Source organism: Phaseolus vulgaris, chromosome 8, assembly GCF_051622355.1.
Source record: "Phaseolus vulgaris cultivar YP4 chromosome 8, ASM5162235v1, whole genome shotgun sequence".
NCBI lineage: Eukaryota > Viridiplantae > Streptophyta > Magnoliopsida > Fabales > Fabaceae > Phaseolus > Phaseolus vulgaris.
Window position 1 is genome coordinate 45,391,989 of NC_143505.1, and position 15,186 is coordinate 45,407,174.

Sequence of the window (15,186 nt, forward strand, 5' to 3'; positions counted from 1 at the left end):
GCAAGTACAGTGCAGTAAATGTTGAGTCTAAACCATTAACTTGGGTTGTTTATGTTTCAAAAACTGTTCACTCATAGTTGTCCATTGTCTTGGTCCTACTATTAACTTGGCTGTCAAAAACACGCATTGCTTCTATTACCATAAAAATATTCCATAAAATTCAATAATAATATTAGTAATAAATAATATTAACCTGGATTATTCTCCATGTTAGTTTACTAGGATGTTCTTTTTTTATCGTTAGAATGAAGGTTTGCTGAATTGTTTTATTTGGTCGTCATTATTGGACAAGCTTTTATAATAATAATAATAATAATAATAATAATACGTATCTGAAGGAAGCTTCACAGAGATAGAGGACTAAATGGTCATTTTAAGAACCAAGTCCTCTGTATTCAATCTCATTTAATTAAAATACATCTGGCACCAATCTCAATATGGAAATTTTGGTACCTTAAAACCAAGTCTCAATCTATAAATACACCATCCTTACTTCCCCACTTCCAAGAAGGAAAACCAAAACCCCACACACACATCACAACAAATCTTCACACCAAAGAACCAATCTTGACTCAAACACTTTTTCACTCCACTGAAGAAAGCTAGCATCTTTGAGCCATCTATCAGAATGGTTAAGCCTGAGAACAAGATCCACACAGAATCATCAAAGCCATTGAGAGCACTATCTTCCTCATCATCACCACCATTAAGTGACAGCAAGAAGAAGTACAAGGGAGTGAGAATGAGAAGCTGGGGCTCATGGGTGTCAGAGATTAGAGCACCAAACCAAAAAACTAGAATATGGTTGGGATCTTATTCAACTGCTGAGGCAGCAGCAAGAGCCTATGATGCTGCACTACTTTGCCTTAAGGGCTCCTCAGCCAATCTCAACTTCCCTTCAAGCTCCTCACACTACATTCCTCAAGACACTCTCATGTCCCCAAAATCAATCCAAAGAGTGGCTGCAGCTGCTGCCAACAATTTTTTGGACAATGCTATTGTTGCTACCACCCCATCTTCTCCACCTTCTCCTCCTCTTGCTTCAACCTCTTCCTCTTCATTGGTCTCTTCCCCTTCAATGTCATCATCTCCCTCAGACCAAATTGATGATGATGTCTCACTTCTGTCACCATTTGGGGCCTACATTCCTCCTCCCCCTACTATTAACTGTGATCAACCAAATGATTCAATGGCTATGATGGAATCTTGGTATGGCTTGGAGGAGTTACAATCCCCAAAATATGTTGAGCAAATGCTAAGTGGGGCATTCTTTGACATTGATTCAACACAGTTGCTTGATGATCTGTATGAAGAAAGTGATATCCGTTTGTGGAGCTTCTGCTGAGAGATTTTCAAGCCGACCCATTTTTTTTTTTGGTTTACAAATTCATATTCGTTTGTCAGGTGTTGTTATACGAAGATATCAATCTCTGACAGTGACCAAATTAAGACTACATATGCTAGGGAAGAAATTCCTGATGGGATAAGACAATTTTTGGTCTCCCATTTCTGGATTTCTACACATATATATGTATTATTGATGCAATATTTGTGATGTCGAATTTGATAAAAGTTTTCTATGAATTATACATGAAGGTGGAAAATGACAGCATGTCTAAGTATAATCTATTTCTTTTTCTTCTTTTTTTCTTTCATAAAACAAGACGCGTTCGATAGTGTCAATTGCTTTCTTTGATTTTTATTAGTTTGTGTTATTATGAAAGAAATCTTTGGTCCATATAAGGTATATGGAAGGCATTTATTTGCACAGAAATATTTTATAAACGCCAACAAAAGGTTATTTGTTTGAAAATATATATTTTTTACTTTAATTTCAGTGCTCCATTTACATAAAAAAAATTACATGATCAGTCAGTAAAAAATTATTCTATTTGTGACTTTTAAACTTATCATCGTTTTCTAATTAAAATGTTTATGGATTTAAAAAGATCAAAAATAAAAACAGAAAGTTTCAGTTTTTTTTTTTAATACTCAAATAATAGACTGTTATTTGCATGGGAAAATGTCAGAGATGCCTGTGAATTCACCGAGAAGGGGGAATCATACCCGTACAGAGTGTGGAAAATTGAACCATTGAAATGTGTGCCTTTTCTTGGACCATATTTAGTCTTGCCTAAAGAACAATTATGTTTTTCTTTGTGTCAATATTTCAAGTTAATTTATAACTGGAATAAATATTTTTTATATTCTTATTTATTCATGAATAACTAAATTATTAAATTTATAATAGTATTTTCAAAATTATTTTATTTTATTCATAGCTGGATGGAAATCTTTACACTAATAATATATTAAAATAAATCTCTTTTAAGTTTGTTATTGCATGCATTCTGTGAGAAACATAGAGAGCAATAAATTATAGTCCCTTTCCATCTTGTGTTACTATGGGCTTTATAGCCTATTGATCAATGTTCTAACTTCTAAATAGTTACTACGACAGTTTTGAGTTTGGTTTGAGAATGCTTTCAATTAAGTTGATTAAGGCGAAGGCCAAGATAATAATAGTTAAGATATCTAAGATAAATGATTATATTCTTCAATATGGCCTAAGTTGTTTGCATTAGTAGCATACATAGTATGAAGAAAAGAAACAATAATTTCCAAATCATGAGTTTTGATGCAAGCATAAAAGGATTAACGTGCATAGACAATATATTGATGAAGAATCATCAAGTTACCATAACTTTGAGTGAAGAAGATTGAAGAAGATAAAACTTTGATTAAAGCATCCATTTCTAAGCATCATATATTATACATGAAACCATAGAATTTGCATAGTTAGAAGAAGGAAAGACAAAGTTTGATGCTTTTTGGTGTAAGTATGAACTTGAATGACAAGGGTTGAGGCAATTTAGCAATTAGCACACATGAGCTGTCCTCTAATGAAGTGGGAGAGGGCATGGGATCCCATTCTCTCTTGTTTCTTTTACATTGTATCTGGTCTCAACTCTCAACAAGGTGCCCTTCATGGGTGCTTTCTTACAATGGAAATGTACAGAAAAAAGCTTTTTGCTTTTGGTATTACATGTTCATAGAGATATGTAGAGTGACCAGAGGATCAATCAACCCATTCATTTGACTATACTCTACAATTAGGGACCTATGCTTCTATTCATCAACATTTTGGTCCTACTTAAGATTATGTCCCTAATGCAAGCATTTTAATTAAACATCTTTTTCTATTTCATGCACATGAAAATGATATAACTAAATGACAATTTAAACGTTGCATGTTGAGACACAGCATGTGATCTCAAACCGTCAATCAAATCCAAGATTTGTAATTTACCTAATAAATAAAGGGTTTTTTTTTTTATTTGGTATTAACAAGGGGTTACCTTGCTTAATGCAATTATACCCAACAGAGTGTGGTATTGTCTGAAGATTAGTCCCCCTTTGGAAGTATGTCAATTAGTTTATTTGGTGAGCATACCAATTTATTCTAATCCAAGGAACAAAAGGCTTAAAGAATTCAGAAAACAACCACTATTGGTATTTGTCATTTCAAGTTTAGTACTATAGTACTAGTATTTGTTGTGTTAATTACATGTTGGGACTTCCGGGAAAAGACATTTAGTATATGATTATTGTGTAATCAACAAAAAAACTATTATTTATGGTTTTTCATGTGGGTTCTCTCAGTTTTCACATAGTAATGATTGTGGCAAAGAATAATATCCCACGAAAGAGAAAGGCAAGATCCAACAGTCTGCATGGGTTTAATGATCCAGTCTTGGCCTCATTAAGGCACAGTTTAGTGAAGTTATTAAGCAATAATAACACTAGTCATAACAATAAACAAAAAGTGTTTAGTTCTATTTCACACTCACCTAATTCCATTTCCTTATAGGTTGGTTTATTTACAGATAAAATGGTATTAGTAGTCACAGTTTCATTCTTAATTAAAAAAATAATATTATTAAAAAAATATAAGAGTTAATTAAGTTTTAAATAATGAGTTTCTATTAAAGTTTTTTATTTTTTAATTTAATTTTTATTGTATAATTTTATTGTTAGTTGGATGACGTGACTTGTTATTTTATCTTTTCATCTTACTTAATTGTCTTCTCATATTTTATGTTAATATTAAACAATATAGTTTTGTGGTTAAATGTAACTTTTATTATTTTGGTTCAAAATAACAATAAATAACTTGTTGGTGTGAGATTGAAAAGAAAGTGAAAATGAAAACGGATTTGATGAATCAAAACAAAAACAAAACAAAAATCAAAATACATGAGATATTGTGAAACACATAATTTCCATTACAATAAAGACAATACCATTGACAATTTTAGTTATGATACCATTATCTTCACAATACTATGTTGTTTTGTGATTCCAAATCTCTTAACCTCTTTATTTGATGTCCTTATGGACCTTCATGCACAAGTTTAATTCCATGTTTCTTCCATAGTCTTTTAACATTGTACTTAAATTTTCATTTTGCCTTCCTCTTTGTATTTGTGTACTCTCAACACATTTTTATTTTCACTTACTTTACAACATCATTCCAACAAGTTGTTATTATATAAATTACATCGTTCAATATTAACACAAAATATATGGAGACAAATAAGTAAAATGATATGATAGCCACATCACTGGATTAATAAAAAAAAAGCTAAACAATAGAAACTTAATTAAAAAATAAATTTTGAAAAAGTAATTATGGGAGTAGATTTAGATAAATGTTATATATATACTTTTCTTTAGCTTGCACGTGGCTCCATTACACATAGCAAAATTGATTTTGTTATATACATTAGGTAATGTGATGTAACTGGTAAGGGTTTGTCTGCAACAATAAAGCCCACAATACTTCATTTCTTCTTCACCGTCCAGCCCACAAAATTTTACTAAAAATACAATTATTTGGTCTAAAATGTGTGAACTATTGACCCTAAGTTTTCGGCTGCAAGAGGTTTCTTCGTGGTCCTGGCCCAGTTAACCAAAACTTTATAATAAAGGGTTGCTTTGTTTTATATTCAAGGGACCCGAGCTATGCACGTGCTTTTAAATTTGTTTATATTATCATTCATATAAATTATTTATTGTAACTGCTTATTAGGGTGTGAGGCAAAATTAGTTCCATTTAAAATCAATTTTATTGAATTATTTTATTCAACTTTAAATTAAAGAAGTAGAAAGCAAATCATGCGCCTTATTTTTAAACGTAGAACGTGTATGTTGTGTATTGCACTTAAGATATTCTTTTAATGATAGTAATTGTTTTAAAAATGGTTTACGAATATACCACTATGTTGATTATCAGAAATTAAGAAAAGCAAAACTAGTTTTTAACTAAGTACCTAATTAAGAAAAACATGCACAAGATGGACAATATTATTAAAGCAAGAATTTGTTTTTATTGAAGTGTAAATGAGTAGAATTGTAAAAGGCTTAAACTTTAAATTTGTACCAAGAAGGAACAACTTTAAAGTTGCTTTTGATTTAGTTAAGCCTTTAGGGTGAGACAGTATCTAGTTGACTGTACAAAATAGAATATACATTTGCATGTGTTTCTCCACTGTTTGAATGTTATGTTATTCTATGTCTTCCATTTTATTTTACCTTTTGCCAAGAAGTATGGGCAAATGTAGTTATTCAAAGTACTAAAAGTTTAGGAATGGTGGACGAAGCTAACAAATGTTGAGTATATGCATGTTTGGTTTGACGGTTGGATTAAGTAAAATGTGAATCAGTTATCCACATTTAAACTAAAATTAATTTGAGTAGCTTTTATTTTACACATCCAAAACATAAATATAAGACTTCATATGTGCAACATCTTATATTTTTTTGGATTGTAAAGTATATTACAGTTTAATTTTAAGTGTTAAAGTGGTTGATTTTATTGTTGTGTTATCATTTCTAGTTTTTTCTTTTAAGTGAAAATTTAAAAGTCTAGACATGATGGTTAGTTATTCAGATTTTATTATTATTAATTCTGATTTTATTATCCTTAAACTATTTTACCGTTATATTGTATTAATGGTCATTTTACAGGCCTGTTAGTATTCCTATCTTATAGCTTCCAGTAATTGTAATTTTATTATATATATGATTGAGTAAATCAAAATGAATAAGACCAGTTTTGCAATTTTGTGCAATTACGTTCAATAAGTTACTACAACCTTTTGTCTTCTCTTATTTCCTTCCATTAGTTCCTACAATTAGTATCAGAGAGCTAGTCTGTTATCATGAACTCTACCCAATTATCAGTCCCTATCCTTAATGGAAAAAATTACAATCGGTGGTGTGTGCAAATGAGAGTTTTGTTTGATTATCATGAGTTATGGGATGTCGTTGAGAGTGGAGTGTCTGCATTAGGTGATAATGCAACTGAGGCGCAACGAGTAACACATCGTGATAAGAAGAAGAAGGACAATAAGGCTTTGTATCTCATCCATCAAGGGATGAATGACGAGACGTTTGAGCAAATAGAAGGAGCAACAACTGCCAGTGAGGCTTGAATCATTTTGTCAACCAATTATAAAGGTGATGACAAAATCAAGAGGGTGCGTCTTCAAACCCTAAGACGCCAATATGAATTGCTGTAGATGGAAACCACAGAGACTATTGATGTCTATATAAATAAAGTTATTGCCTTGACAAATCAGATGAAGACCAATGGTGAAACACATTCGGAGCAGGCAAAGGTGGAGAAGATTTTGAGATCTTTAACTCCCAAATTTGAACATTGCCGCAATTGAACAGGTCAATGACATTTCAAAAATGACAGTAAGGTTATTGTCTGGTTCTCTACGAGCGCATGAGCAGCGGATGAATGAAAATAAGATTGAAAAACCAATTGAACAGGCTTTACAAGCACAAGTATCAATTGGTAGCTCCTATCATGAACATGGTAGCTATTTCAGCAAAGGTTGTGGTGGCCAAAATCATGGAGGCGCTTGGCGCGGGGAACATGGTCGCGGAGGACGAGGAGACATTTATAATAAATCAAATGTTGAGTGTTATAATTACCATAAATGTGACCATTATGCAAATGAGTGCAGATCAAAAGGTGATAATCATGCTGCCAATTGTGCTCAAGAAGAAAGTAATCACGAACAAGATGAAGAGGATCATGCAGTACTAATGGCAGCCACATCAAATGAAACTCCAAACAATCAGACTTGGTATTTGGATACAGGTTGCACAAATCATATGTGTGGTAAGAGGGAGCTGTTTGCAGATTTGGATGACTCATTTTGCACAAAAGTGAAATTCGGTGATGGCAGGTTCGTTCCGGTGACTGGAAAAGGGCAAATTCTTATCACATTGAAGAATGGTGATCACAGGTACATCTATGATGTTTTCTATGTACCTGATATGAAAAGTAATTTGTTGAGTATGGGGCAGCTGGCCGAGAAGGGTTATGTGATGCACATAGTTGAAAATAAATTATCAATTTTTGATAAAAAATGTAGTTTGATTCTTAAATCCTTTTTATCAAAAAACTGCATGTTTCCAGTAGATATTCATATGGGTGATTTCAAGTGCTTGAATGCAATAGTGAATAATGAATCGTGGTCATGGCATTTACGCTTTGGGCACTTAAATTTCCAGAGTTTGGAAAATCTTTCCAAAAGAAATTTAGTGAATGGTTTACCCCATATTCATCACCCTGATCAATTGTGTGAGGCTTGCATTTTTGGAAAGAATCACAGGATACCATTTGTTAAGGAGTCTTGGCGTGCAAAATTTCCTTTGGAGCTTGTTCATAAAGATGTTTGTGGCCCGATGAACATATCATCAGTTGGAGGTAATAAGTATTTTTTAACCTTTATTGATGATTTTTCAAGGAAAACCTGGATTTATGTATTGAAGAGCAAGGATGAGGTATTCCACTGCTTTAAAATATTTAAAGCATTTGTTGAAAGAGAGAGTGGCAGACAAATTAAGATGGTGCGTAGTGATGGAGGAGGTGAGTACAAGTCTAATGAATTCAAGAGGCACTGTGAAGAACTTGGGTTGCAACATAACATAATTTGCCCCTACACACCTCAACACAACGGAGTTGCTGAGAGAAAGAATAGAACAATCATGGACATGACGAGGAGCATGCTTAAAGCGAAAGGTATGCCAAATTATTTTTGGGCTGAGGCCGTAACATGTGCGATATATTTGATAAACAGATCACCCACTCGGAGTGTTCCTAACACAACTCTGATTGAGGCATGGAGCGGAATCAAACCCAATGTGCAACACTTGAAAGTATTTGGGTCCATTACTTATGCCCATGTCCCTAAGACAGCAAGATCGAAGTTGGATGATAAGGCAGTGAAGACCATTTTCATTGGTTATAAAAATGGAGGATACAAACTGTATAATCCAATGACAAAGAAGGTGATTATTAGTCGTGATGTTACATTTGCCGAAGATGAGGAATGGAAATGGAATGCAACAACTGAAATGGATTCGAAAAACGATATATTTACGTTTTGAACGATGATGTGGAAGATGGAGTCACTCTTGAAGCACCTATAGTTCAACCTCAAGCTGTAGTTCAACCTGAAGCTGTAATTCAACCTGAAGTTGCAACTCCAATTGCAACTATGATGGAACGACCAAGAAGGCAGCAACGACAACCTGTACACCTTCAAGATTGCGAAGTAAATCTTGATGATGAAGTTGATGACAATGGAGATTTGGTTCACTTTGCTTTTCTTGCAGAATCAGAACCTGTGACACTTGCCAATGCCTTTCAACACCCCAAATGGCAAAAGGCTATGAATGAAGAATTGATGACGATGGAGAAAAACAATATCATGATTCAAATTGGAAAGGTTGTTCCAAATCAGAATTAAGGGAGGATGTTGGTTATTCAAATTTTATTACCCTTAAACTATTTTACCGTTATATTGCATTAATGGTCATTTTACAGGCCTGTTAGTATTCCTATCTTATAGCTTCCAGTAATTGTAATTTTATTATATATATGATTGAGTAAATCAAAATGAATAAGATCAGTTTTGCAATTTTGTACAATTATGTTCAATCAGTTGCTACAACCTTTTGTCTTCTCTTATTTCCTTCCATTAGTTCCTACAATGATTAAATAAAAATATTAAATTATATATGAAAAATATAATTCAAGAATAGTTAAAGTAAAATTATAAAAAAAGTGAAAAATAAAAATATTAGTCTATTAAAGTTTTCTACAATTAGTTTATTATTGAAGTAATTCATGAAAACTGGTGTAAAAGTCAAGGAGTGTCAATTTTACAAAGTTAAACAACTAACTCATATACTATCTTTTTACTATCTTTTTGTTGTGTTTTTTTTCAAAGCAAAGGAGGATGAAGCCTAATCATCATAGTCCCTCTTCATTGATGTGATAGAGTGAGTATAGGTGTAACATTTTCTAAAGCAATTTTTGATTTATTTATTTTACTAATTCTTATCTTTTTAGAAGTCCAAATTACCTATATATACAAACTATCCCTATGGTGGTAAAACGGCAACTTGACTTAATATTGGCTAAGAAAAAAATGAGACAAAATGGGTTAGAAATTTGGTTTATAATATCAAAGGGTGGGCTAGCATAAAAACCAAAGTTTGTCTTCTTCCTCCATGCCATCCTTTGAAATCATTGCTGACGAGGATAGTGATAACGAGGCAGAGAGAAAAAAAAAAGAGGAATAAAAGAGAAAAAGGAACAAAGAAATTAGAGATTTTTTTTTCTTTTGTTTTTCTATTGAAATTAAAATAGAGGGTTAGAATATATACAAGGAGTACACCATTTCTAAGTCTAACTAAAGAGAAAGAATGTAAAGAGCCAATAAAGACTAGAATAAAAAAAGACAAAAGCCAAAAGCCAAAAGCTAAAAGCCCTTTGCCATTTTTCCTTACCTCTACTACTTCCGCCAATCACTCCATCAAGCCGAGAACTAAGTCAATTCCTGGAGGTTTCAAGCTATCAAGATAAGTTAGCCATTGAATTTCACATGTAATAATGACCATTGTCATGTACTCAGCTTCATAGGAACTCTTTGATATTGTTCCTTACTTTTTTTTATTTTTATTTTTAGGATAAGAGGGAATTCCCAATATACACACTAAAACCAATCACTGCAGGGGCCCCAACCACTATCACAAAATGCTTTTGGATGAGCAGAAGTGTTGGAAGAGAAAAATAAACCAAGACTTGAACCTGCTTTAATATATATCAGAATTCTAATTGTTGCAGTATATTGAGTAATTGTAGGCTTAACAAGATACTAAGAAAGTTGTTGCACAGAAAATGTTATGTTAGATCGGGTATTAGTGAGATACATAAGCTTTGCAATCAATCTTTTGTACGTTGGAACATCGGTGAAAGGAATTTTGCATAATTATCAATAGGAGTGAGTGCAAGTTTGCAGGCTAAAAGACCTACATCTGTTAACAATTTCAGTGCATATTTCCTTTAATTTACCATTATTCCTTTATAACTTTTTGCTACTTCAAGACAAAGAAAATATCTTAAATCCTCAAGATCCTTAATCTTTAATGTTTGATTCAAGGCTTGTTTGATTCTATCAATCTCCTCTTTATCATTTTTTGTCAATATTATATCATCTACATACATTAATAATGTTATAAAATATCCTTAAGAAGAATTAATGAACAATGAATGATCATTCATAGATTAAGTATATGTCGTAGAAAGCAAAAATAATGACAGTTTGGAAAACCACTCTATAGGTTTGCTTAAGGCCATATAAAACCTTTTTTATTTACAAACTTGTCCAGGTTGAATAGAAGTCAATCTAGAAGGAACAACCATGTATACATCTTCTTTCAACTCTCCATGTAAAAAAGGAATTGTATATGTCTAACTGTTTCAATTCCGATTTATAGATAGAAGCTAGAGAAAGAAGCAACCTTATGGTGGTCATCTTTCCTACTGGAGAGAAAGTATCAAGGTAGTCAATGCCTTATGTTTATGTGTACCCCTTTGCCACTAGCCTTGATTTATACCTTTCAACTGTCCCATTAGCCCTATATTTTATTTTGAATACCCATATGTAACCTATGGCAACTTTTTCCTTAGGCAGAAGAGTAGTCTCCCATGTTTGATGTGACTCCAAAGCATATATCTCACATTGTATAGCTTTTCTCCAATAATCATATTTCATAGCTTCAGAATAAGTGTTTGGCTCAACATGTGAAGAAAGAGACATAACAAAATATGTGTAATAAGGTGATAAATTGTTATTAGACAAAACAAAATTCAAAGGATATATTTAACTCTTGAAGATGTATTGGAAACATTAAGATTACAATGATAATCCTTTAGATACCCAGGTGGTCTTTTATTCTTGTACTCATTTAAACTGACTGGTTTATTTTAGAATTTTGTTTTGTGTCATGATATTTATTGATGTTTTGATCTATATGGTCTATATAAAAAAAGGAATAGAGAGGAACAAAAGAGAAAAAAATGGTGATTCTTTAATTCGGCAAGTGTATCAAGTCAAAAGTAATAAATTGTCCCTAAGGACGAGTATCGAACCCACAACAAACAATTCTAAAATCTCAAGTCTAATATTCACTAAATATAAAAAAATATGCCAAAGTTTGTTTGAAAGGTCGTTGGTATCATGAATATTGTATAAGAAAATAAATAAAAACAAAGTAAATGATTTGGATGATTCAATTGAGAAAATTGGGATTGGATTTAATCATTCTCACCCTTTTGTATTTTCAATGAATAAAAATATGTAACAATTCATCTTGATTGACATTGATGCAGATATAAAAATCATTCATATCGATTCTTTGCATACAAAATTATTATGATTGTCTCCTAAATATCGATTCCTCGCATATTTATAAAAACTTATTATCATTACGAACAAATGATATAAAACAATTAACATTTCAAATCTATTCCTAACATTCAAATATGTTAAGCATTATCATTAAGGTCAGATGCTTATAAGTACTTTCCAATCAAATCTAAGGATCAAAATTATGAATAAAGATTCAAACTTTAAGAATAAAATGATAATATCAATCATCAATCAAGAACAAAATATTATAAATAAATATCGCCTCAATACATAAGAGTTTGAACAAATTATTCCCAATCCCAAATGGAAGACTTAGCCACTCATATTGGCCATTACAAGCATGGAAAGTAAGAAAAGAAGATTCAGGGTGTTTCTCCTTGACGACGACCTCCTTTAGGATTTTCTATCTTTGAATATCCTCTCAATGATATCTAGGATTTTGCCTCACACCTTCTATTTAACCTAATTGGGCTTGGGTTAAGTGAGATCTCGCTCAAGCAAAATATTGCTTGCTTAAGCGAGTTTGACGAGAAAAAACCCAATTTAGCTAGAGTGAACTCGCTTAAGCGAACATTAGGTGAGTTTTCAATGCTCCAACTTTTTATTTTATCTTGTCTTTACTTGTTGATTCTCCTTTAGCTCTTTTATCTCCATCTTCCCATATTTTCCTGAGATTAGCACAAACTTGTGAATAAATCGTTCTTATTCATCTTATCATCCAAAAATATGTAAAAATGTTCAAATTCTTAAATTAGAAGTTGAAATATTACTGAATTATGACACTTATAAAAGAAGGAAGGTAAAAAATATGAGAAGAAATACTTCTTCTATTTTTGTATTGAAATCAAAGCAGATGGTCAAAATATATACAAGCAGTACACTCTTTCTTGATCTAACTAAAGAGAGTGTAAAGAGCCAATAAAGGTTAAAATCAGAAAATACAAAATAAACGTTAGACACTTGTACAAATAGAAATAACTAAGAATTAGAAAAGACAAAATTGATATTAGTTTTCTTCTAGAAGCCTTGTATCCATATTCTTTGATAGAAAATGAACAAGGACCTTCCTCCATTTGATTTAGAGAAGCCATTTTGTTGGCAAGCATACAATTATGCTAAATGATCATTCAAGGTTGTTAGGGCATCAATATCTGGAATTTTCGTTGATCCTAAATCTGAGAGCATATACCCAGATGTAAAAGAAACATTGGAGTTTTTAACTCAGGTTACTGTTAGGGACTATATTCTGTGGAATATTCTTGGCAAATGTCCAAATGTAGCTTAATAAAAAGGTTATGACAGAGGACCATCCAAGTCACCATAGATAAAAATAAAGACAAAAGAAGTGTCTATATAAATAGTAGACTAATCATGTATATAGGACCTATATTTTGTATTACTTTTAAGAGTATTTTGTAGATGGATCAAAAGACTTTCTAGAAACTCTCACTTGTCACACAAACAAGTGTCTCTAGAGCATCTTAAGAGGACATACATGACCTTCCTTAAATCACCAAACCTCGCCATAGTTAAGCTTTCTTAACTAGGGTTATGGTAGCTAAGGAGCAAGCTAGCCTCACTCTTCATCTATAAATACTTTAAATAAACTCATGTATTCAAATTTTCAATTAATGAATGAAGTATTCAGATTTTGAAACTCATTTCCCCCAAAATTCCCCTTGCTAGAGAGCTTTATTGACCTAGTAAAACCCTAAGAAAGTCGGCCACACCTCTTTCTTCTTCAATAGCACCTTAGTTTCACTATATTTTCATCACTTAAGTTCGAAATTTTTTCAATGAAGTTTCATCAGTTAATTAAGTTCGACAATCTTAAAGGAATAAACAAAGAAAGTAATTGACCAATCCAATCAACTTGAATTCACCACCTTGTACGGTTCTTATTCATTTTTTATAAGAACATTTCCCTTTTTGGAGAGATCTTTCACAGTTATTGGATCAAGGATTCAAGAATCAGGAAAATTGCTTCTTCCATCCCTTATCAAATGACATGACCAAAAGTAAGTGAAAGGAAAAAGCCAATTGCGCATTATTTTTACTAACCCTTAAAGTTATAGAATAAGCATTTCTTTCATTAACTTTTGTTTCTTCTATAGTAGAAGCCTTGTTAAGAATTAAGATGAAATGAAAACAATGGACTCAGAATTGTAACTATATAATTTTTATGCTTATGTACACCTCTTATTTTACGATGGTATTATTGTTTTTTGGATGATACTTTATTTTTTGTTGGTGTTGAGGGAATAAAACAGAGCAAGATATTTGTGAACAGAGAATATAAATTTTATTTCACTGCTACTTTTCAAATAAGAATACAATTTCTCTAAATAGTCTTACAATAGACTTCTCAAATTCTACCTTCTCTCTCATAAAACCTATACTATAATTTACATTTAAATCATAGTATAAATGACATTCAAAACTAGAATTAAAGATAATAATTATTGGCTATTCAAATGCTAAAATAAAACTGATGACGGCTGACGACTTTGAGTTTAATGCTAACAAATTCCCCCTTAAACTCAAACCTTTCATATTATTCATTCATATTGTTATCGCTCACACTTCCAATTTTATATTTTTCCTTACCCCAACTGCCTCCAATATTATATTTTTCCAGTAGTCACCATACTTTCCTTGATTAGAAGCAACTTCAGTTTTCTTCATTGCACCAATCCGTGCAGAATTTTTAATTGAATTACTTTTAATTTTCCAAACAAAATCTTCTCCACTTTCACCCTTTGAATTAAAAGGATTTAAGAAAGACTTTGACTTCAATGAGCTTTGAAGATAATGATTATATCATATATCCCTTTCAAATGATGTCTCAACACCATTCCATTTATGGTCTTCTCCTAAATCAAAACCACTATTTTCAAGTAAAACACATGAACCAAAAGGGGTTTTTTAATTTGAATTGTAATTCATTCACCTTTTCTTTTTGTACCAAAAGCAACAAATGGAGTTCTTCAACTTGTTTGACTCTACTTTCCTTGTCTTTCTCCATATCAACAAATTTTTCTTCCAATTTTGTAAACCTTTTTTTCCAAGTTATCAAATTTTGCTTCAACACTCTCCAATAATTGTCTCATACTGAGAATATTACTCTTCAAGTCAGGTACATAAATTTCTGTGACACTTTCTTTGGATTTAAAGGCCATGTGCTCCTCCTCCATTGGATTGAGAGCAAAACTTTTTCCCTTCATTTCAACTTTAAACAAATCTCTGCCATCAACATCTTTGATTAAGCTATGTTTATTTTCAAACATCACTTATATAGCCTTTTTCCAACAATTGACAAACACTCAAAAGATTTTAATCAATCTCTGGCACAAAAAGAACATATGTAATGATTTTTATACCT

At 32.0% G+C, this 15,186-nt stretch overlaps 1 protein-coding gene across 1 annotated transcript; it reads left to right on the forward strand.

Moving 5' to 3' along the window:
* Nucleotides 1-479: 479 nt before the first annotated feature.
* LOC137826814 (ethylene-responsive transcription factor ERF014) lies at nucleotides 480-1,660 on the forward strand. The gene has a single exon (XM_068632953.2). The coding sequence runs from the start codon at nucleotides 629-631 to the stop codon at nucleotides 1,343-1,345; it is 717 nt and encodes a 238-aa protein (XP_068489054.1). The 5' UTR covers nucleotides 480-628; the 3' UTR covers nucleotides 1,346-1,660.
* Nucleotides 1,661-15,186: the final 13,526 nt, after the last annotated feature.

Excerpts from the sequence above, each read along its gene's own strand:
- LOC137826814 (XM_068632953.2), top strand. The coding sequence starts at position 629 with ATGGTTAAGCCTGAGAACAAGATCCACACAGAATCATCAAAGCCATTG.